The sequence below is a fragment of the Indicator indicator genome, chromosome Z (genome assembly GCF_027791375.1).
Source record: "Indicator indicator isolate 239-I01 chromosome Z, UM_Iind_1.1, whole genome shotgun sequence".
In the NCBI taxonomy this organism is placed as follows: domain Eukaryota; kingdom Metazoa; phylum Chordata; class Aves; order Piciformes; family Indicatoridae; genus Indicator; species Indicator indicator.
The window spans coordinates 18,897,759-18,920,599 of NC_072053.1; the positions used below are offsets into that span (position 1 = coordinate 18,897,759).

Genomic DNA, 22,841 nt, shown 5'->3' on the forward strand with positions numbered 1-22,841 from the left:
ACAATCAGGAAGTATTCACGCTGTTTTGGATGAGATGGTAATTTACATAGCATTTTTATATGTAAATGCCATCATATTTCAACATAATTTTTTTCCCCAGAGAATTCATGCTCTGGCACTACAGACAGCTACGACATTGGCAGAAACTTCCTAACTCCAACTGCTGACACACTAAGTGTGTAAATTATTTCCTTCAGTAGACTTTCAGCTAGATGCTATCAAAGGAAAAATGAAGGTTTCTATGGCTGATTCTCCATCTAATCATTGACTTTTCAGAGGGAATGACTGATCATCCAACAGTTGCCTATGAAGTACGTCAGAGCTTTTGACAGAAAAGTGTATTACAGAAAATTTACTTTTTGAGAAGGAAATATAAAAAAAATACATATTTTGTAAACAGAACTAATAAAAGCTTAATATAAACAATGCAAACAAAAAAAGCAGAAACGTCTGTGCCTCTCAAAGTCTTTTAAAGAGACTGATTTAGTCTGAGTAAAACAGCAAAAAAGGCTGCCATGTCCTACATGCTGTTACTTTTGCAACTGCTACCAAATCATATTTAAAAAACACCCTCTTGCACTTACTTGTAAGATTCATTCTTCCGTAAGAAGGGATGCCAAAAACAAACTATTCTCTCCAAGACACTTATAGTTACACTTCATAAAGATATCATGAAAGATTTCAAAGGGGCTTCCAAATGGGGAATATCTTCTTTCTATGGGGTAAAAGCTGGAAACGTATCTTCAGAGACAATTCCAGTAATCAGAAACTTTAAATCATGGAACATCTGCAGTTTAGCCATTTTTAAAATAAAACCTATTTCTAAAAGAAGTTAGCCTCTACTTCTGTATTTACCAAGAATCTGCTACTCCAAAGAAGCCTCCCTCATAAACAGACCTTTTATTTCATGCTGTATAAATAGACTTAGGAACTACCATTTTCCTACAACACAAGGGAGTAAAGTAGCTTTTCACTCAGATACCTAGCTCCAGAACACCCATTTCACACTTGACTTCCAAACTAAAATTTTGGAAGCCTCTGCTTCCCTCTGCCAATATCATGGGGCAGTTTGGGAAGATGTAAAGATTCATGGCCAGGGTCTTCCCCACAGCAGCCCTGTTAGCCAACAGGGCAATCAGGAATGGCAGCATTTGATTAGGACCACTTCTGAAATCTGTGCCCTCAAGCATCTCCCACAAACATCAACTGCATAACTTGAAAACAGACTTCTCAGAGAATGATACTGGTTGGAATAGACCTCTGGAGGTCATCTAGTCCAACCTCTCTGCTAAAGCAGGTTCACCTAGGTCAGGTTGCACAGTAACACACCCACGCAGGTTTTGAATATGGGGAAGAAGAACCCCTTGTATCACTACAGGCTGACCTATTGGAAAGTATCTCTGTGGAGAAGGACCTGGGAGTCCTAGTGGACAACAGGCTGGCCATGAGCCAGCAGCATGCCCTCATGGCCAAGAAGGCCAACAGGCATCACTGAAAAGAGTCTGGCCCCATCCCCTTAATAGTTCCCCCTTTATAGATAAGATGTCTGTGCTCTCTGTCTTCTCTTCTCCAGACTGAACAGTCCATGTCTCTCAGCCTTTCCTTGAAAGAGAGATGCTGCAGTCCCCTCATCACCTTTGCAGCCATCCACTAGAGCCTCTCCAGTAGTTCCTTGTCTCTTTTGAAACAAATAGATCAGACAGTACACCAGATGTGGCCACACTAGGGCAGAGTAGCGTAGAGTAGAGTAGAGGGGAAGGAGAAGCTCCCTTGAACTGCTGACCACACTCCTTTTCATGCACCCCAGGAGACCATTGGATTTCTTGACACCAAGGGCATACAGCTGGCTCATGGCTAACTTGTAGTTCACAAAGAGTTACAGGTCCTTCTCTGCAGAGCTGCTTTCCATCAGGTCAGCACCTAACCCCTGATACGTGGGGTTATCCCTTCTCAGGTGTAGGACTCTACAGTTATCGTTGTAGAACTTCATGAGGTTCACCTCTACACAACTCTCCGGTCTGTCCAGATCTTACTGAACGGCAGCACAGCCTTCTGGAGTGCCAGCCACTCCTCCCTGTTTTGCATCATCAGCTGATACAAAACTTGCTCAGGTTACATTGGGTCCCTTCATTCAAGTCACTGATGAAGATACTGAACAACACTGGAGACCTAGTACTGACCACTAGGGAATGCCAGTAGGAACAGGTCTCCTTTACAGTTCTCTGATGCTGCTTTGCAGCTTTTTTCCAGTGTATCAGGCACGATACTTGGTCTTTTGAAACAGTTAATCTTCTCTTAACTGAGACTGGAGTTCAGTAATAAACACTTGATGTAATTTTTCATCCTCTGGACTATTTATCTCCATAAAGCAAGGTCAAGATGGTATTTAATAAAAGGATTCTACATTTGTTTGTCTCTTTCTTCCAAAAGAGAAGCCTTACAGAGTAAAGCCACAAACTGGACAATATGGAATAGAGCCAGAGTCTTCAGCCCTATAATACACATTTAAGAGAAATCTGAACACAGGAATGTTTCCTCTCTATTTCCATCCTGAAGATATATTTGTCCGGTATTAAATCTTTCAAGTCCTTAAGGAAATTTTCTTGGAACAATTTCTTCTCATTGGAACAACTTATAACTGTAATGGCTGTAAGGTCACTGAAAAAGTTTGAAGTCTCTTTTTCCTGGTACTTAAAATTGTCCAGCAGTCCATACTGCAACCAAGGATATGTAAATAAGTATATGTGTACATTAGCCATTCTTGCTCCTGCCTGCTTGTTTTCTGTTGCTCTCTTCACTTCACCACAGCTATTTTTACTGGAGATATTCCAGTGATGTACCATTAGCTTACTCCCACTGTGGAAATACTCTGGATATTTTTGCAACATAAGAAAACATCACAAAAATCCTATTTGTCTCTTGGTAGATATATAAAAAAATATACTAGAAAAAAAAAGAAGCATTTTTTTTCTTCTTATCTCAAACAGTAGCATTTAGTTCAACAGGAACGAGAGCAAATCATAAGTTAACTAAGTCTAGCAAGTTATTTGAAGATTCAATTTATGGTGACCTTTGCTGTAACTGGAACACATCTACAGCATATGCTACCAAATTCTTTTTTTCAGGGAAGCATAAATTAGGCTTTTCCCCTTGTTTTATAGCTGGAAACATAGTTAATACTGACATCCCACAGTAAACTTTAGTGAGTAACCCAAGGCATAATTTGGCCTGATATGACTCCATGAGGAGCACAGAAATTTAACCAAGGATCTAGAGCTAGAACTCAATCCCTGGCAAGCCTATCCTAAGGTTAAACAGCATTGCCTCCCAGATTACAGTGCTCCCCCTAATATAAATCTGGAGGGGCACTATCAAGGACCTTTTACAGACACACTCAGTAAAACCACAACTCAAATATGGGTCAGTCTGAGGACAACAAACAGCACAAACAAGGCTCTGGCCAATGAACTCAGCTTGGAAAGTCAAGCAGAGAACTCGCTTCATGTCAAGATGCATTCAAACTGCTTTAACAGATTTTTGCATTCTTTTTTTTTTTCATGAGATGCTAAGAAGCATGATGAAGAATAATTCCCAAACTGACACACTTTGGTATAGGTCTAGGGAAAGCAGAATAGCTATGAAAGTGCAACCATCAGCAAATCTTTTTATACAGCATCTTTAGAGTTAGAATCATTGAATCAGCCAGGGTTGGAAGGGACCACAAGGATCATCTTGTTCCAACCCCCCTGCCATGGGCAGGGACACCTCACACCACATCAGGCTGGCCAGAGCCTCATCCAGCCTGGCCTTAAACACCTCCAGGGATGGGGCCTCAACCACCTCCCTGGACAACCCATGCCAGGCTCTCACCACTCTCATGGGGAAGAAATTCTTCCTCACGTCCAGCCTGAATCTCCCCACTTCCAGCTTTATTCCATTCCCCCTAGTTCTATCACTACCTGATATCCTAAAAAGTCCCTCCCCAGCTTTCTTGTAGGTCCCCTTCAGATACTGGAAGGCCACAATAAGGTCACCTCGGAGCCTTCTCCTCTTCAGACTGAACAGCCTGAACTCTTTCAGTCTCTCCTCATAGGAGAGGTGCTCCAGCCTTCTGATCATCCTGGTGGCCCTTCTCTGGACACATTCCAGCATGTCCATATCTTTCTTGTAATAGGGGCTCCAGAACTGGATGCATTACTCCAGGTAGGGTCTCACCAGAGCAGAGTAGGGGGGGAGAATCACCTCCCTCGACCTGCTGGCCACACTTCTCTTGATGCAGCCCAGGATCTGGTTGGCTTTCTGGGCTGCAAGTGCACACTGACAGCTCATGTTGAGCTTCTCGTCCACCAGCACCCCCAAGTCCCTCTCCTCAGGGCTGCTTTCCAGCCAGTCACTGCCCAGCCTGGATTTGTGCTTGGGATTGCCTCGACCCAGATGCAGGACCTTGCACTTGGTCTTGTTGAACCTCAAGAGGCTGGCTTGTGCCCACCTCTCCAGCCTGTCAAGGTCCCTCTGGATGCCATCCCTTCCCTCCAGCGTGTCTGCTGCACCACACAGCTTGCTGTCATCAGCAAACTTGCTGAGGGTGCACTCAATGCCACTGTCCATGGCACCAACAAAGATGTTGAACAAGACTGGTCCAGGACTGATCCGTGAGAGACTCCACTTGTCACTGGCCTCCACTGGGACATGGAGCCATTGACAGCCACTCTTTGGGTGAGGCCATCAAGCCAGTTCTTTATCCATCTCGTGGTCCACCCATCAAACCCATGTGTCACCAGTTTGGAGACCAGGATGTGGTGTGGGACAGTGTCGAAGGCTTTGCTCAGGTCCAGTTCGTGCAAGGGACCAAAAGAGTCATCTCAGTGAGTTTCTAAGAATATCAAGAAGGGACCGGTGTGCAAACACATTCACGCATGCCTAGTATTTGTCTTGAGCTCCTGTGCCACAGAGTATGATTTCTCCAGAAAAAGCACCTAGCTTAAGATCAGATACAAGGATAAGGTTTGAATGCACTCTGAATCTACTTTGAACCCAGAGGACATGCCAAGAATGCAGATCTGTCTTTATAAAACTTCTGTGGGTAAAGCTCTTCACTGAGGTTATTATCACAGTGAAGTTTTCATTTTGCTTTAAGAAGCTTTAAAATTAAGAGGAAATGAGATGTGTTAACTTGGCTTGAAAGATAACTCTTCCTTTCTACCCACAGACTGTATACAGAGAGTGCAAGAGAGTAGATTGCACTTGGACTCCCTAAAGCAGACTCAGAAAACAGAAAGAGGTCTAAAAACTAAAAAGCATCAGGTTGTCCCATGTTTCCCTTCCTCATCTCTAATTTAAAGGGTTTTGTCTGTAAGAGAGACAAAAGGGGATGCAAGTGGGCAGGGAAAGACTCTCAGAAGAAACACTACTATCTTCTGGTTTGCTGTTAGACAAGCTAGAAGGCAAGCAGGATAAGGTAGAATAAAAATGTATCCCACATTTTCCATTTCAAATCACATCCCATTTTGAGTTATTTCATCTAAAAAACAGAAAACCTTGCAATTTTTTCTATGAAAATTAGAAAAAAGAAAACCAAACCAAATAACAAACCAAACCAACCAACCAAATAAACAAAAGCCACAATGACACATTTGCTATAGGATCCTCATCTCTCAGTCTTGACATTTCAAGCAGTTTCACCAACTGCTCTCTGGATATGCATTAGTAGCCTCCATGGTGTAGAAAGTCCAGTGGAGTAGATGTACACTTTCTTCAGGGAAAAAAAAAAAAAGAAAGAAAAAAAACTAATGAGCTTTCAAAATACAAATATATGTCAAAACATCCTTTCTACTTCTGCCTATGCAAATATATTATTTTCCACGTAAGCAGGATATTACATAACATATCACAAAGACAACATCTGAGGAGTCACAGTCTGAGGCCATGCTTGCTCATAGACTGTCTGTACCATTGTGCAGAACAACAGACCACCCATGGTTGGGTTCATCATGCTACTGTCTTCCAAGCAGCAGGCAGAGATCAACCCAGACTGCCAGCACGTCTGTCTGGCACTACTCCTAGCTCCTGCCTTAGGAATTTGAAGTTAGAAGCACATATTCCCAGGAGGATGAAGCATTTACCAAGCAGCAGCTCTAGTGACCCCCCATCCCTCAAGTCCTTCTCTCACTCCCTTGCTCCTCAACCACTAAGATTTACCAAAGATTACTCAACCTCATTTTCACCCTTTTTTTTTTTTTTCCTCTTTCCACAGATGTGATTATAAAGATTAAGTAATTTTCCCTTTGGCTATTTTTGTTTGAATTATACCTCATTTCAGCTCTCAAAGGCAATAATCTCTAAACTAAGGGGTTTTGTCACAATTCCAGAGAGCAATGTTTAGGAAACAACACCGCTTTTTTGGTGCAGTTATGATAATAAACTTTATAATGAAAATTGAGCATGATAATAACGTCTTGTTCAATAGGCAAGATGTCAGATTTACAACATGTATTAAATGTGTTGAATATGATCATAATGATATTAACATTTCACTGAGACACTGGAGCTCGAGGCAGGAAGTTATTCACAATGAAATAACGCATCCCATACAGTTATTCGCTCTCTCTTATAAAAATAATTCTGACCATGCTTTCCCCCCTCACCCCCCCAAACTGTTAGCATTTACACATTACTCATAAAACAACACAATAATGCTTCATGTATTTCTTCACCCTTTTTTCTGACTGTGCTTCCAGGACCTACATGTCTTGTTATGAAGAAGAAGGAAGTCAACCCAGCCTTCCACCTTGAATAGAGATTATGCAATGATGAAGCCAACATGAACACTGCTGTTTCACATCAGAAGTTTTGCACCACTAATTTCTCCATAGAAAGTGCACTGTTTGTCATACATTTGCTGGCCCAGAAGAGTATTATCCTGTATTTTCCCAAACTACTGTAACTTGCCTTGGTCTTACAATAAGCCTGTTAATTTGATAAGAACAATCCATTCAAAAACTCAAAAATCATAGTTTTGGATTTGCCTCTTTTTCTGACTTAAAACATTATAGAATCAGAGAATGCATTGGGTTGGAAGGGACCTCTGAAGGTCATTTAGGCCAAAGCCCCTGCAGGGACACCCCCAACTAGATCAGGTCACTCAGAGCTCTATCAAGCCTGACCTTGAATGTGTCCAGGAGTAAGGCCTCCACCACCTCCCTGGGCAACATGTGGCAGTGTTCCACCATCTCACAGTGAAAAACTTCTTCCTTATGTCCGATCTAAATCTGCTTGTCCAGTTTAAAACCATTGCACCTTGTCCTATCACTACAGGCCTCTGTAAGCAGAGCTCCACAGCTCATTTGTAGGTCCCTTTCAGACATTGGAAGGCTGCAATAAGGTTCCCGAAGAGCCTTCTCTTCTCCAGGCTGAAAAACCCCAGAGGTATTCCAGCCCTTTGATCATTTTCATGGCCCTCCTCTGGATCCCCTCCATCATCATAAAATCATAGAATAGAATCATAGAATCAACAAGGTTGGAAAAGACCTCAGAGATCATCAAGTCCAACCTATCACCCAGCAGCTCATGACTATCTAAACCATGGCTTCAAGTGCCACGTCCAATCCTTTTTCGAACACCTCCAGGGATGGTGACTCCACCACCTCCCTGGGCAGCACATTCCACTGGCCAATTACTCTTTCTGTAAAGAACTTTCTCCTCACCTCAAGCCTAAACTTCCCCTGGTGCAGCTTGAGACTGTGTCCTCTTGTTCTGGTGCTGGTTGGCTGGGAGAAGAGACCAACCCCCACCTGGCTACAACCTCCCTTCAGGTAGTTGTAGACAGCAATGAGGTCTCCCCTGAGCCTCCTCTTCTCCAGGCTAAACAACCCCAGCTCCCTCAGCCTCTCCTCATAGGGCTTGTGCTCCAGACCCCTCCACAGCCTCATTGCCCTTCTCTGGACATGTTCCAGCGTCTCAATATCCTTCTTGAATTGAGAAGCCCAGAACTGGACACAGGACTCAAGGTGTGGCCTAACCAGTGCTGAATCCAGGGGCAGAATGACTTCCCTGCTCCTACTGGCCACACTATTCCTGATGCAGGCCAGGATGCCATTGGCCTTCTTGGCCACCTGGGCACACTGCTGGCTCATGTTCAGCCTCCTGTCCACCAGTACCCCCAGGTCCCTTTCTGCCTGGCTGCTCTCCAGACACTCTGTCCCCAGCCTGTAGTGCTGCATGGGGTTGTTGTGGCCAATGTGTAGAACCTGGCACTTAGATGTAAATCTCATGTCACTGGACTCTGCCCATCTGACCAGCCTGTCAAGGTCCCTCTGCAGAGCTCTCCTATCCTCTAACAGATCAACACCTGCCCCCAGCTTAGTGTCGTCTGCAAACTTACTGATGAGGGGACTCAATCCCCTCGTCCAGATCATCAATAAAGATATTGAACAGGATTGGGCCCAACACTGATCCCTGGGGGACACCACTAGTGACAGGCTGCCAGCTGGCAGTGGCACCATTCACCACCACTCTCTGGGCACTGCCCTCCAGCCAGTTCCTAACCCAGTGCAGAGTGCTGCTGTCCAAGCCACAGGCTGACAGCTTGGCCAGGAGTTTGCTATGGGGGACGGTGTCAAAGGCCTTGCTGAAGTCCAGGTAGACTACATCCACAGCCTGCCCCACATCCACCAGGCAGTCACCTGGTCATAGAAGGAGATCAGGTTGGTCAGGCAGGACCTGCCCCTCTGAAATCCATGCTGGCTGGGCCTGATCCCTTGGCTGTCCTGCATGTGTGCTATGACTGCCCTCAAGATGATCTGCTCCATAATCTTGCCTGGCACTGAGGTCAGGCTGAGACGCCTGTAGTTTCCAGGTTCATCCATCCAGCCTTTCTTGTGGATGGGCATCACATTAGCCAATTTCCAGTCATCTGGGACCTCTCTGGTGAGCCAGGACTGGTGGAAAATGAAGGAGAGTGTCTTGGCAAGCTCGTCTGCCAGCTCTCTCAGTACCCTTGGATGGATCCCATCCGGTCCCATGGACTTTTGAGGATTCAAGTGGCTCAGCAAGTCCCTAACTACTTCCTCCTGGATTTCAGGGGGATTATAGTGCTCCCTGACCCCATCTACCAGTTCAGGAGGCCAGTTATCCTGAAGTCCACCTTGCTGTTGAAAATGGAGGAAAAAAGGCATTTAGTACCTCAGCCTTTTCCTCATATTTAGTTACAATATTCCCCTCCAAATCCAATAAAGAGTGGAGGTTTTTCTTGCCCCTCTTTTTGGCATTAATATATTTATAAAAATGCTTTTTATTGTCTTTCACACCAGTGGCCAGTTTGAGTTCTAACTGGGCTTTGCATCTCTAATTTTTCTCCTACATGATCTAACAACACCCTTAAATGTATCAGGAGTTGCATCCCCCCACTTTCCAAAGGCAACACACCCTCTTTTTTCCTTTAATTCCTTCAAGAGATGCTTGCCCATCCAGGCTGGTCGCCCTCCCCATCAGCTCATATTTCAGCACATTGGGGCAGCCTTCAAGAGTTCCTTCAAGAGTTCCTGTTTGAAGTAGGTCCAACCATCCTGGACGCCTTTGTTCTTAAGAGCTACTACCCAGGGTACTCTCCAAATCAGTTGCTTAAATAAGCTGAAGTTTGCCCTCTGGAAGTCCAAAGTAAGGGTTCTGTTATTGCTCCTCCTTATTTCCCTGCATATTGAAAACTCCACTATTTCGTGATCACTGCACCCTAGACAGCCTCCTACCATCACATCTCCCACCAGCCCTTCTCTGAGAACAGTAGGTCAAGCAGAGCCTTACCCCTGGTAGGCTCACATAACAGCTGAGTCAAGAAGCTGTCCTCCATACACTTCAAGAACCTTCTGGACTGTCTCCTCTCTGCTGAATTAAGTTCCCAGCAGATGTCTGGCAGGTTAAAGTTGCCCACAATGACAAGGTCTGATGATCTTGAGACAGCCTCAAGCTGCTCACAGAATATTTCATCGACCACTTCATCCTGATTGGGTGGTCTATAACAGACTCCAACCAGTATGTCAGTTTTGTTAGCCCTCCCTCTGATTTGGGTCCATGTCCCTGTTGTACTGAGGGGCCCAGAGCTGGACACAGTAAGCCAGGTGAGGTCTCACCAGAGTAGAGTGACAGAATCATCTCTTACTGATTTGCTGGCCATGCTTCTTTGATGTAGCCCAGCATATGATTGGCCTTGCGGGCTGCAAGTGCACATTGGTAGCTCATGTCCAGCTTTTCATCCACCAGTACCCCCAAGTCCTTTTCCTCAGAGCTGTCCTCTGTCCTAACCCAGGTGCAGGATCTTGCACTTAGCCTTGTTGAACCTCACGAGGTTCACCTGCACCCACTTATCAAGCTTGTCCACGTCCGACTGGATGGCATCCTGTCCCTCACGAATGTCAACAGTACCACTCAGCTCGGTGTCATCTGGAAACTGATCCCACTATATCTTTGTCAAAGATATTGAATGGCACTTGTACAGGTACAGACCCATGAGGGACACCATTTGACACTCGCTTCCATCTAGAATTTGAGCTACTGACCACTACCCTTTGAAGAGAACCATCCAGCCAATTCCTTACACACCATACAGGCCACCCAATGAATCCATATCTCTCCAACATACAGAGAAGGATGTTGTGGGTGACTGTGTCAAAGGTCTTACAGAAGTCCAGACAGATGACATCCATTGACCTTCCCTTGCCCACTGATGTAGTCACTCCATTGTAGAAAGCCACTAGACTGGTCACCTTCCGGTCCTCCGTGTGCCTTATCAGAGCTTCTAAGAAGATCCTACCCAGACACAGAGGTGAGGCAGACAGATCAATAGTTTCCAGGCCCCTCCTTTCTGCACTGTTTAAAAATGGGTGTAATGTTTCCCTTCTTTCAACCTCCAGGGACTTCACCTGACTGCCAGGACTTTTCAAATATCATGAAGAGTGGCTTGGCAACTACATCAGCCAGTTCCCTTGGGGATCTGGGATGCATTTCATTAGGTTACATAGATGTGTGTATGTTCAGTTTCCTCAGGTGGTCACGAATCTTGTCTTCACTCACAGTGGAGGGACTTTGTCTCCATGGTCCTTGTCTTGTGTCCATCACCTCAGGAAGTATATGCATGACTTTAGCCCCCAGATCATTTGAATAGGAAAGAGAAAAGTTATATACCATATACCGACACAGAATCATAGAATGCTTTAGCTTGGAAGGGACCATGAAAGGTCATCTAGCCCAATACTCCTGCACTAAGCAGGGACATCTTTAACTAGATCAGGCTGCTCAGAGGCTCATTCAGCTTGACCTGTAATGTTTCAAAGCATGTGACTTCTACCACAGGATCACAAGGTCAGAAGGCACCTGAGGAGATCATCGAGTCCCAGACCCTGCCAGAGCAGGACCACAGAATCTATTGCAGGTCACACAGGAATACTTCCAGATGAGTCTTGAAAGTCTCTAGAGAAGGAGACTCCACAACCTCTCTGGGGAACCTCTCTGCCCACCTCTCTGAGCAACCTGTGCCAGTGTTTCACCACCCTCACTATAAAAAATTTCTTCCTTATATTTAGTCCTAATCTACCCTCTTTTAGTTTAAACCCATCACCCTTTGTCCTGTTGCAACAGACCTTGCTAGAAAGACTGTTCCCATTTTCCCTATAGACCTTCTTTATGTCCTTCAGGACAATTAGGTCTCCTTGCAGCCTTCTCTTATCCAACCTGAACAACTCCAAATTTCTCAGCCTATCCTCACATTGAATAGTATCCCTGTGTATTTCACCTTATTCAAATTCCAGCAAAGCTCATCAATTACAGTGGCTATGGCAAGAACTTAAGTTTAACAAAACCCCCAGAAATGCGTGTTTTTATAGCAGTATGTACACTAAATGCTTCAAGGTCTCAAACTTCATTTTTTGAACCAGGATCAACGATGAAATCAACACAACATGATGGAAAACACTCTCTAGGCAAGAAGGATTTTCCAAAGACAACCAAGATCTGAGATTACTGCCTACAACTTAAACTGTTTTTTCTCTTCAACTGTTAAGCAGAGCTACCCTCAAGGAAATGCAAACAAATTGCCTTCTTTCCCTAGGCCAAGAAGAAACTGAGTCAGCACTGTACAGATTCTGCTCTCTATTGTTTCTGCTTATGACTGGAACAACATAGAACAAATAGCAAAGTAGAGCAGTAGAGTGACATTTGCCACAGTTAATTCACAAAAGAATCCACCATTGGTTTGAAACTGAGCAAATAGAAAATGGACAATAGAAAGAAAAAAAATATCTGAGCAGAGTTTGGGGAAAATTTGTTGCCTTTTTTTTTTTTTTTTTACTGTAAATATAAGTCAGCTCTGATTTGGATGGGAAGGACAATTCTTCCTTAGCCTCTTAATTGCATGTGAATTTTACAGACAGGGACCCTGGAGTGAGCCATGTGGGTCTGAGCTAGACATAAGCAACACAGGAAAAGGTGTCCACAGCAGATATTCTCCTTGTCACTAATTTAGCACAAAGCAAGCCCTCTGCCATCCCCAACAGCTCCAGGTGAAGTGACACTGATGATATCAAACACTCAGCAACAACTCATACATTGGCAGAAAAGGTCATCTCAGGGCACTGCAGTGGAGACAAACCCAAAACCTTAAGCTCAAGGTCACTCATGTCCCAAATGACCAGCATTGCATAAAATGAGGGCAATCTGAAATGCAATAAATCACAGGTAGAGTGTCTCTGCACATTTGTAAACAAGCAGTACAGGCCACACCAGGTATTTCACACATACCTGCTTTGTGTGACCTTACTACGCACACAGAGTGCTCTTCCAATTATGCAACAGCAGAAAAACAGGGAAGCACAGAAGTCTCACAAAACTTGTTGCCCACATGCTTTTTGTACTGGGAAATGGCTTTCACAGCAGTTTATGGATAATCCCATTTTATCTGGGATGTCTAACAAGCCTGATCTATTTTTCCGAGTGTACTTTAAATATTTCCTATTCAACTGCTTCCCAATAATTGTGTCCTGCAGCAATAAGTGAAGGCAATCCAAACCAAGCACTGACTGAACAGGTAATTTAAATACTTGCCTGTAAGGTGTTCCTCCTGCCCTCATGCAGACCTGCACTTTACAGAGGGGGAGAGAGATTTTCCAAAACAAGGAAGGAAGAATGGGGAGAGGCTGTCAAGGGAAGATGCATCAACTCCTATAGCTTAGCTTCAAGCCTAGCTAGGAGAACAGGCATCCTCCCTAGTGTGCACATATGTGTGTGCTTGCTTGGCTGATGTTTTGTTTTCCTGGGTTCTAATAAGTAGAATCCTGGATGCTTTTAAATTATATTTCTTTGGGAAGTGATTACCTCCCTTCTATCACACACATCTGTCACACAAACCACCAGCACAATGGAATTTTTCTCTTTTCACATCTACATTTATTTTTTCCCCTGCCTGCTCCATGCCGTCTTGTTTCTTTTTTTAAATCTTCCTTGCTTCTCTGTGTCTTTACCCCTCCATTTCTGCCTTTTCTGTCTTGCCTGTTTTGAATGCAACCCATACAGAACAGCCCAGCTATCACAATGGAAGCAGTAACAGAAGTACTAATAACATCCTGCTGTTAGCAAGAGCAAATGCAACCACTTCTTTAAGGACTAAGCAGCCTGACCTTAGGGAGTATATCCAATGCTTACAATAATTACAGAAGTCATATTCTCTTTGGCGGCTTATTTTTATTACATATTTTGTATCAGCCATGGGAGGCCCTGTGGCTACTATTTTGTTTGTCTGGAGTCTCTGAATAAGACAACATGCCCAGGAAAGTCAGTTCATATTTAACCCTATATTCTGTAGATGAAAACCATAATGCAATGCACCTGGATTTCATTATCGATCAAACCACCAAGGAGAGGACTTATCATAAACCTCTTGCTTGCCAGTTTTAAATTCTCCAAACTGCTTTGATGTGAACATCAAAAGCTTCTTGACTACATGAAGAGCCATTTTCCAGACATCAACCTTTACTTGTAGCATGTCCTACTTCAGTGCACCACTCACAGTAATAACACAGTATTTTGAAAGATCATTAGTTACATTGGTTCATTTTGGAGTGAACTGGCTGTAGAGTGGAGTCACTGCACATTAAAACCACAGCAGAACTGCGTCTTGCTGTAGGAGCCTTTCCTGCAGGCATCCACATCTGCTGAGATCTCAGGTGTTCCTAGCCTCACTGAAATTCAGTAAGAAAATTAAGATCCTTAGCCTTAGCACCAGCGACAATAAAGTGACTTAGAAAGTCATGGCCACCCAAATGTAGTATGTAAACCTACAGACTTGTGGCATTGGTGTTATTTTAAGCTGGCAGATATTCAAAATGTGTCTCAGTAACTGCAAGCAATCTGTTCCCTTGGTAATCACAGCAAAGGAAATCAAATCAAGCTAAGGACTCACTGCAATCAGAACCATCATGCTTAGAAGTGCTACTTTCAAAGTAGTAGTAAGAAAAAAGAAATCTAGGAAAGCTGATAATATCTTAGAATCGTTGCAGCATACACTGCTTTGTAAAAAAAGTAGCGTATTGAAGCAAAATGTTCTTTAGTCATACATACAAAGTTTGCCTGTGATGACAATTCCCAGGAAGGTTTTTTAAATGTCTTTATAAAACAGACAACAAAAATGGTTTTAAATAGGGGAACACCCATGTTAGTTGCAGCTCTTTATAAATACCATGCTAGTGAACGAGTTAGTAGAACTGGTACTAATAAGACTCGAAAGCAGAACTCCTCCCATAGATGTGCCTTATTGCCAAGCTGCTGAAGACATCATTTGCATACTGATGGTTTGATGTGGAGATCAAAAGGCCCAACACTATATGCATGTTCACAGTCTTCTTCATAGGGTAAATATATAACTAATTTTCAATCTGATCACCAAGTAGCATAGCTGCAGCTTCAGCAGCACGCTCCTGGAAAGCCTGCATGCGCATGTCACAGATGCTGATGCTGCCCTGAGAGACGCACAGAGCTAGCAGCTTGTGGCAGTTCACCACTGAACTACGTGCAAAAGAAGAATTCTTAGTTTACTGAAACATAAAGAAACTCTTTTGGCAGACATGGAATTACAGCTGTTGTGTATGTTTAGTTTTCTAAAACCAAAACAAAATTAGAAATCATATCCTCTCTTAAATTTTCAGTAAAATTCCACCATAGAGTGCATTTCCCTGCAAGATAACCAGAGATCACACAGTACTTTGCTCTAATCAGATACACTTCTTGGGTTTGCTTTTACAACATAACAGTTGGTACTCTTTCAAGTCTACTGAAACTGCAATGGTCAGCAAAACTTCAGAGAGAAAACACAAATGCAACAATAAAGAAATCTCTAAAAAGAAATGTTAGAAGATAAGATAACAAAACGTCATTCTTCCTTACTCCAGCTGAAGGCTTCAAAATTTTATAGAGCAATTTTTTTCCTGTTGGAAAGCTATGCTATGTGCTGAGTATCTGAGAACCAGGAATTGCATATGGTCCCCAAGGGCCTATTAGTGAAAGTGCTGCTCTTTGTGAAACAGCTACAATCCAACTTACTTGCAATTACTTTTATGTTTTAAGAATGTGCAAAATGGTACAGTCTAGGCAAACAGTGGTCTCATCCAGCAGCATGAGCATTCAAGAGAGTAAGAGGAAATGCTTTTTGAGGCATGAAATCTCTGGTTAGCATCAGAATTAAGCAGAGGGTAAATATACATGCATTCTCTTCTGTAATACATTTAACTGTCCTTTTTTTATGAAGTATAGAGCAAAATTTAAAACCTGACATGCAAGGAAGGCCTCTGTAAAATACTTGTAGTTGCTAAGTATCAGATGAAGACGCTGACAACCTACACTGAAATGTGTTAATTCTATTTACATAACCTTTTGCTCACAAAATATTACCAGAAAAAAAAAAGTTAAAGTTCTAAGCCAAGATTTAAGCCCTATGACATAGGGCTTAATGGCAGATATAATACATCAAGATCTGCCTCATCTTAACAACGATTTTACCATCATTTACTATTACTATTCTGCTGAGCACTCTTATTCTAAATCTCCTCCTCCCTGCTGGTCCTGCAGAAGGAAAGAGCAGGGGTGGCCTCTATCACCACACACAGAGAATTAGAGTATAATATGTTCCTTCAGGAACTTGCACACTTCATTCTCAGCAACAAATCCAGGAAACAGAAAGTGCTTATCATGATAGCAGACAGGATGGATAATTTCTTTCACCAGGTCAATAGACCATTTGTTTAAAAAAATGTGTTTTGTCAACAAATTTCATCAATTTTTTTTGCAAATACAGAGGGAATTAGGTCAATAGTTTCAGATTAACAAAATAAAACTAAAACCTTCCCCTTGCCCATGAAGTCAGTGGCTGAAGTGTTCTTCCAGGCTACACAGATACAGGTTCAAATTTTCATCTGCTTGATTCATACATGTTGGTTTCCCCAGTTTAGTCCTTATTATTTTTTTTAATCAAAACATTCTGAAGAGAAGCACATCCATTTCTTTCAAATCAGTCTCCAACATTATTTATGTATCTAGTAGACAAAGAGATTTGCAGTCAAGGGATACAAATACTCTCATTTTCCTGTCTGTTTCATGTTTGAGTCTTCCTACAGCTGGTGATGGGCAAACAGCTTGCCACTAGCACATGTTTCTGTTAATTGACTTTCTGAACCATTTCCACTAGATTCTCTTAATTCTAATGAATATAATATTTATCTCTCTGAATATACAACAGTTATTTAGATGATCAAGTTTTGCTGGTTTTTAAAAAGGGAACAACCACAATTAATAAATCATACCAGATTTGATGCTGAGCCTCCTGAACTTGAAAGTGACAAAGTCACTACCATCCCCTTACAGGAACACAGCTACACAATCAGGAGAAAGGAAGGGGGTACCTACTTCCAATGCTGCTTTTCCTTCTGGACCACCAAAACAATGTACTGTTTAAAATGCACTATTTAAAATGAAAATGAATGACAGACTATAAAGAAATGGACTGCTGCTAAGGTGGACAAACTGAATTGCCACATTCAAGTGATAACACACGGAAGCACTGAAGAAAACTGTAAACATTCATGTAGTTCACACACCAGCAAGTTGTTTAAAAGCCTGTCTGAGAGTGACACAGGTTAACATCACATTCAAATAGCTGGAGAAGACAGCAACATGTGATTGGGGTCTCATACGCTCGTGCTGCCCAAACTTCATGAAATTTGATTAATTTTGCACACAGTAGGAAGTGAAAGCCTTAGTGGACTATTACACTATCAACAATCTTCAGAACTTATTCTCTGTACCCCATGATGGGACCATTAGTACCAGATACTTTGTGCAGTTGCACACAAGAGTTTAAATGAGATCTGTGCTGAAAAGGTGTTGTACAAGCACTCACTCCTTTTTTTTTTTTTGCATCTGTTCCTCTATACTCTTATGAAAATAAATACTGAGAACGTCTAAAAAAATACAAATCAAACTAAGCCAAGGGCCACACTGCACACATTAAAAAAAAAAAAAGGAAAATACATCTAATTATGTACAAGGTTGCTATGACCACAAGGAAAAATGCCAATATATTCTCAGTGCTTGGCCCCACTTTTGGCTTGGCCCTCTATTTGGCTCATCTTTATTCATGAGTTAATCTAGTTTTGGGGGAAAAAAAAAAAAAAAAGAGGAAGTTTTTTTTTTTATGAAAAGATGCTATTTCCATTTAAGTGCTTTCTGCAAACATGCTGATTTTCATGAAAAATTCCAAAAGGAAGAACGAAAGTATGAAGTTGTTTTCAGACAAGAATTTACGCTTTGGAAAACTGATTTTGCTCAGAAATTTTGACATGTCACTTAAAAGAAAGAAATACATTTGAACTAACTGTACAGCAGATCATTAGTAGTGGTGCATGTTGCCTTATGCCTCATGAGATAGATTTTGTATCAGTTTATTTAATTTCTACACAGAAGGTATTCTGACCTAGAAAAGAAATAGGTGTGTATGGTAATAGTAAATAGCAGATGACATTAACTCTCTGTTTAAACCACCTCTAAAAATGTATACAAATTATTCATTATTCATAACTATTTTCATTATGAAATACTGTTTAAAAACTGTCTTGGAAGATAAAAAAATAAATTTTATTAGAATAAATACTAGAACACCAAAAGCAAGTGTCTCAGAAACCTGGAAGGAAAGATCCCTAAAGCCACAGATGAGTTTCTGCCCAGCTGAATTGTTTTAAATACTTGCCATCACTCCAGATGTGAAAAATTCATCCTAAAGTACTTGAACATCCCATGAAACAAAACCCACCTTAAGGTACCACATCATTAGCTAACACTTGTAGGTTTCCTGCTATCTCCTTAACACACTCAAATTCAAAATATTAATGAATCCTAAATTAAAACAAAGCTAATCCCACATGCCTGCTGGAAGTTCACCTTGCTATCAGGAGCAACAGGGATGCTGCTCTTCCCTTAAGGTTCACCCTCACAGGTGGGTGATGCTGCTGGTCTCCACCAGAGCTCAGGTATGTCTTCCATGCAGAGCAGCTCTGCCGAGCCTCATGTCTCCATTTCAGAAATGCTGTCCTGCTGTCAAGCATACAGACAACATGAAAGTGAGCTCACAGGGTGGGGGATGGAGCCTTCCTCACCTGATCCTAAAGGTTAGACCTTGAAAACACATGATTACATATAATCTTTTTCTTTCTTTCTTAAAGGAAAACAGCCCTAGCAATCGTAGTTATAGAAAAGTTGTGAAAACATGAACCAAAACAACCTAGAGTACAATGCTGCAGTTTGGAAACACTCATTCACAGTCTGTGCTGGTTTGGGATGGTGAATACGCTGCACCCAATAGGATTGTACAGGCAGAGAGCTGAGGAGGGAGGAAAGGCTCAGTACAACCAGAGCTCAAAGGTCAGAAATACCTCAGCGAGGATGAAAGAACGTACAAGTGGGACTTGGCAGCCAGAGTCCTGCCACATGCAGCCAGTGGAGCCTGTGAAGTCCTCATCCATTACACACAAAGCAGACCCATTTTGCTCAGACAGATTTGGGGACATGCAGTAACTAACAGGAGAGTCATGTGTGTGCTGCTTTATGCAGTTCCTACTCCAGCTTCTTCCTTCCGTAACTTCCCACTCAGCACAACCTTATTTACCTCAGTGTTCTGCTCCCAAACCAGAGAAATGATGCAGATTCAACCAATTACTCTCCTTCCCTGCAAAAAAAAAAGTGCTGAGTGCTGCTGAATGCAACAGAGCTACTTGTAAGTGGCCTTTGTCTCACCTTCATGGGGAAAAGAGAAAGAAGACAAGGGAAGCTGGGAAGGTTGGTCTCCAGTCCCTGCAGAGCCTTTCCCAGGAGCTGTCAGGATGCTGAGAACTGGCCAGCAGAGTGACAATTTCCCAGGAGGCTGTGGCTGCCAAAGGGCACAAACCAAGCACGTAAATGAAGGACAACACTGCTGCACCGTGTGTCTGCAGCTGTTACAAACAGAAAACACTCTGGGAAGAAAGGGAAGATCTTTGCCACATTTTTCACAATTATTAGTGTGCCTTTTCCTATTTTGGATATATATATAAGCGTCTCCATGCCACACAGAGGCATGCATACACTTGCAGGCAGAGCACAGCCACTCGCACAGAAGTAACTTCTCACAAGAAGTAGCTTTCACAGATGAATCATCTCATTTGTGCGGGTTGAACTAATCAGAGGACATCAGTAAAGGGATGAGTGTGTCCATACTCTGTGTATGTTTCTTCAAAAACACATTCGACTGTCAACTGTTCTGTACATTTGTAATTATTAAACAGCTTTAGAATTCTTCTGAAAAACAGATGATACTTCTCAAATACACTGCTGAAACATGAAAACTCAGGGTTGGCTTCATTTTACTTGAGAGGCCTTTACTGAAGTCTCCCCCAGAGCTGGTTGCTGAAGAAGTTACTCATTCTGAGGGTACAATTCACCTAACACTTTACCTAAATGTGAAAGTCTTTCGTCTGGCATGAATTCAGTCAATCCAGCAACCAATGCAGCTTCAGCTCTAATGCACTTCTAGACATCCAAGTTGGAAAAAGCCACTCGCACTGTATCAATGACTGATGGCCAGCAACCAAAACTACACACACCCTCTCTAGCCGATGCCTCCGAGGTCGCGTTTGCAGTGAGTTACCAAAACCTTTACCGGATCAAGCACAGGACTTACCAAGGAGATAACAAAACGTGAGAGGGGTGCCACCATGTTACCCATTCCCCAGTGCTTGGGGTGGCAGAAACGCTAGGGTGGGTTAGCAGAAGAACAGAGGGGAGGCAAACAGTTGCCACAGCTGCTGACACCAACGTGCGTGTGTGCCGCAGGCCCCGCTGGGGCTGCAAGCCCCGACCCGCCGATGCCCCGCGGCTCCGGTCCTGCCCCCCCGCGCCACCGGCCGCTCACCTGAAGCAGGTGGTGAGCTCGCCCGTGGATTTCAGACAGGGGTACCGGCTGGTGGCGATTTTGTTCTCGGAGCAAACCTCCCTGTAAGGCGGGTAGTGGGATTATGAAAGAAAAAAAAAAGGCGGTGGGCGGGAGGGAAAGGTAGTAGTGGATGGCGGTGAGGAAACGCAGAGGAACAGGAGCATGGGGGTCCGCGGCGGGAGGACACCCACCTGTCGCCGTCGTGTGGCTCCTCCCGGTAGGTCCAGGCGTGTCCCAGCGCCAGAAGCAGCAGCAGCCGGAGCGGGGCCAGGCTGCCGGCCGGCCGCCCCATCGGGCCGCCTCTCCCCTGCGCGCCGCGCCGGCTCTGCCCGCCCTGGCCGGCGGCGGGGCTGTACCGACCCGCCGCTCCTCCCGCCCCGGCGGAGGGCCGCCCCCCGCCGCCGCCAGATGTGTCCGCGGGGAAGGGCCGCGCCCGCCCAGATGTGCCGGCAGATGTGCGGCCCTGAGGCGGGGCGGGACAAGGCGGGGAGGTGGCAGATAGGCGGTGGGGGTGAGGGGACATCAAGCTCCCTTTATGGTTCCATTCCCGCCGCCCTGCTGCAGGGATCGCGGAGAACGGGCCGGGGGCCGGGCGCCCGTCCCAGAGTGAGCGGGACAGAAAGTGGTGGAAAGGTCCAAGGCCGTGGGTGGGGGGGTGATCAGCGGCACTCAGTGCACCATCACTGATGCTTTCCAGATTCGGCTTTATCTTAAATCTCTTTCCCAAAGGAACGGAGCAGTTCAAAGCATCTCTGCTGCGAGAGCTGTTTATCCTTGTGCAGGGCTGCCACTTCCCCGCCATTCATAAAACGGAGGTGAACGACAACAGATTCAGATAAGGCTGTGCATCAGGTCTGGCCCGCCCTGCCGTGCACTGTTTTCACTCTTAAACTGCAAGGGACCAAAAGAGCAAACCTGCAAAAGGAGCACAGTGTTTGACCAGTGCATTGGCTTTGGTCACCACACAACTTCTTATGAGTATGAAACAACACTTGAAAATGAGAGCATGCAAAGCAGCCTTACTAGCACCTTCACCTCAAGTATAAGTAACCTCAATTTACAGCCTGAAAAGTCAGGGAAATTCCAGCAGTAAATTGTTCTCATAAATCATCACGGTCGGAAAAGTCAGGGATATGCAAATAACAAACTATATCTCTTCTATTAAAACAGCATAGAAGTAATAAAGGGATGTAAGGAGACTTGAGCAACCCCTGTTCTGTTTTTTTTCCCTGCCATAGGCAACATTTGAATGAGTCGCATCACTGTTCTGTGCCTCAGTTTCCTTGTCTGTAACAGGAAGACCCTAATAAACAAATAAATAAACCCTTGTATATGAATCAGCTACAATTAAGCTGTTAATCCCTTTGGTATGTTACCCGGTACCCAGAAGACTAATGATAGATGGACTCTTAGGAAATTCTGGGAATTGTCTGAAGTTTTCTCTGACTTATGCAGCATCTGCTGTGACCATAGTCTGCTTTGTGTGCTGTTAACTGCCACTTCAAGGTATTTGAGGCTGGACTAGATTTCAAGGTTGGACTAGATTATCTGTAAAAGTCCTTTCCACTCCAAAGCATTATATGATTCTGTGCTTTCCTTGCTCTAGGTACCACTTCATTTTCTGTTTCTGTGATCATTTAAGCAAAGGAGTTCAGCACGGCAGATTTTTTTTTTCCATGTTTGTTTTCATGTTTGCTATTGACAGGAAGTTTTAGATGTTTATTCTATTGTCATAACTTCTTTCCTTTACACAAATAATGAGTAAGCAAAGACATGACTTGCTGTCTTGAAGCCAGAGAAAACTGCGGGTGTTCCTCACAGGGCTAAGCCCTCATCTATCTCAGACAGCTGCTCCTGATTTGGAGATAACAGGAACAAAAGCAAGACCTGGGTGCTTGTACCCAAGCACTCAGGAGACACCTGTCTCCACATCCTGTTCCTTACCCTCTGACTCCAAGAAGAAAGTATCCAGTGACAAGGACTGAAATGAAAAGAGGTTAGCATTGCTGTAACCCCTGCGATGTCTGTCCGTAGGTAACAAAGAATTTAATTTACCACATTCCAGAAGTGGTCAAAGTCCCTCAAAAAGCTCATTTTTTTAAAACAAATTGAATCATACCCAAGCCCAGAACAGAAATCCTTTGGATGATTTCCAGCCCTCACCCATGTGTTGTGACTCTGAAAGGACTCTGATTTTAAGAATCTCTGTAAAGGCCTGGCATATGTGTACTTCCAAAAAGCTGGGGGGTTTTCATAACTGCCATTGAATGCAGATCTGATTCACTACATGAATTCCTTAACTATGTTCTCTGCCTTTTCTTTAATGCCTGCCACACACACTTTAATG

General features: G+C 43.6%; 1 protein-coding gene across 1 annotated transcript in view; it reads right to left on the reverse strand.

Moving 5' to 3' along the window:
• CCBE1 (collagen and calcium binding EGF domains 1) overlaps positions 1 to 20,786 on the reverse strand; it is a 111,193-nt gene extending 90,407 nt beyond the window's left edge. The window contains exons 1-2 of the mRNA XM_054398057.1: positions 20,686 to 20,786; positions 20,474 to 20,554 (exon numbers count right to left, since the gene is read on the reverse strand). Coding sequence (XP_054254032.1) covers positions 20,474 to 20,554; positions 20,686 to 20,786 — 182 coding nt within the window. The remainder of the gene's footprint in view (positions 1 to 20,473; positions 20,555 to 20,685) is intronic.
• Positions 20,787 to 22,841: the final 2,055 nt, after the last annotated feature.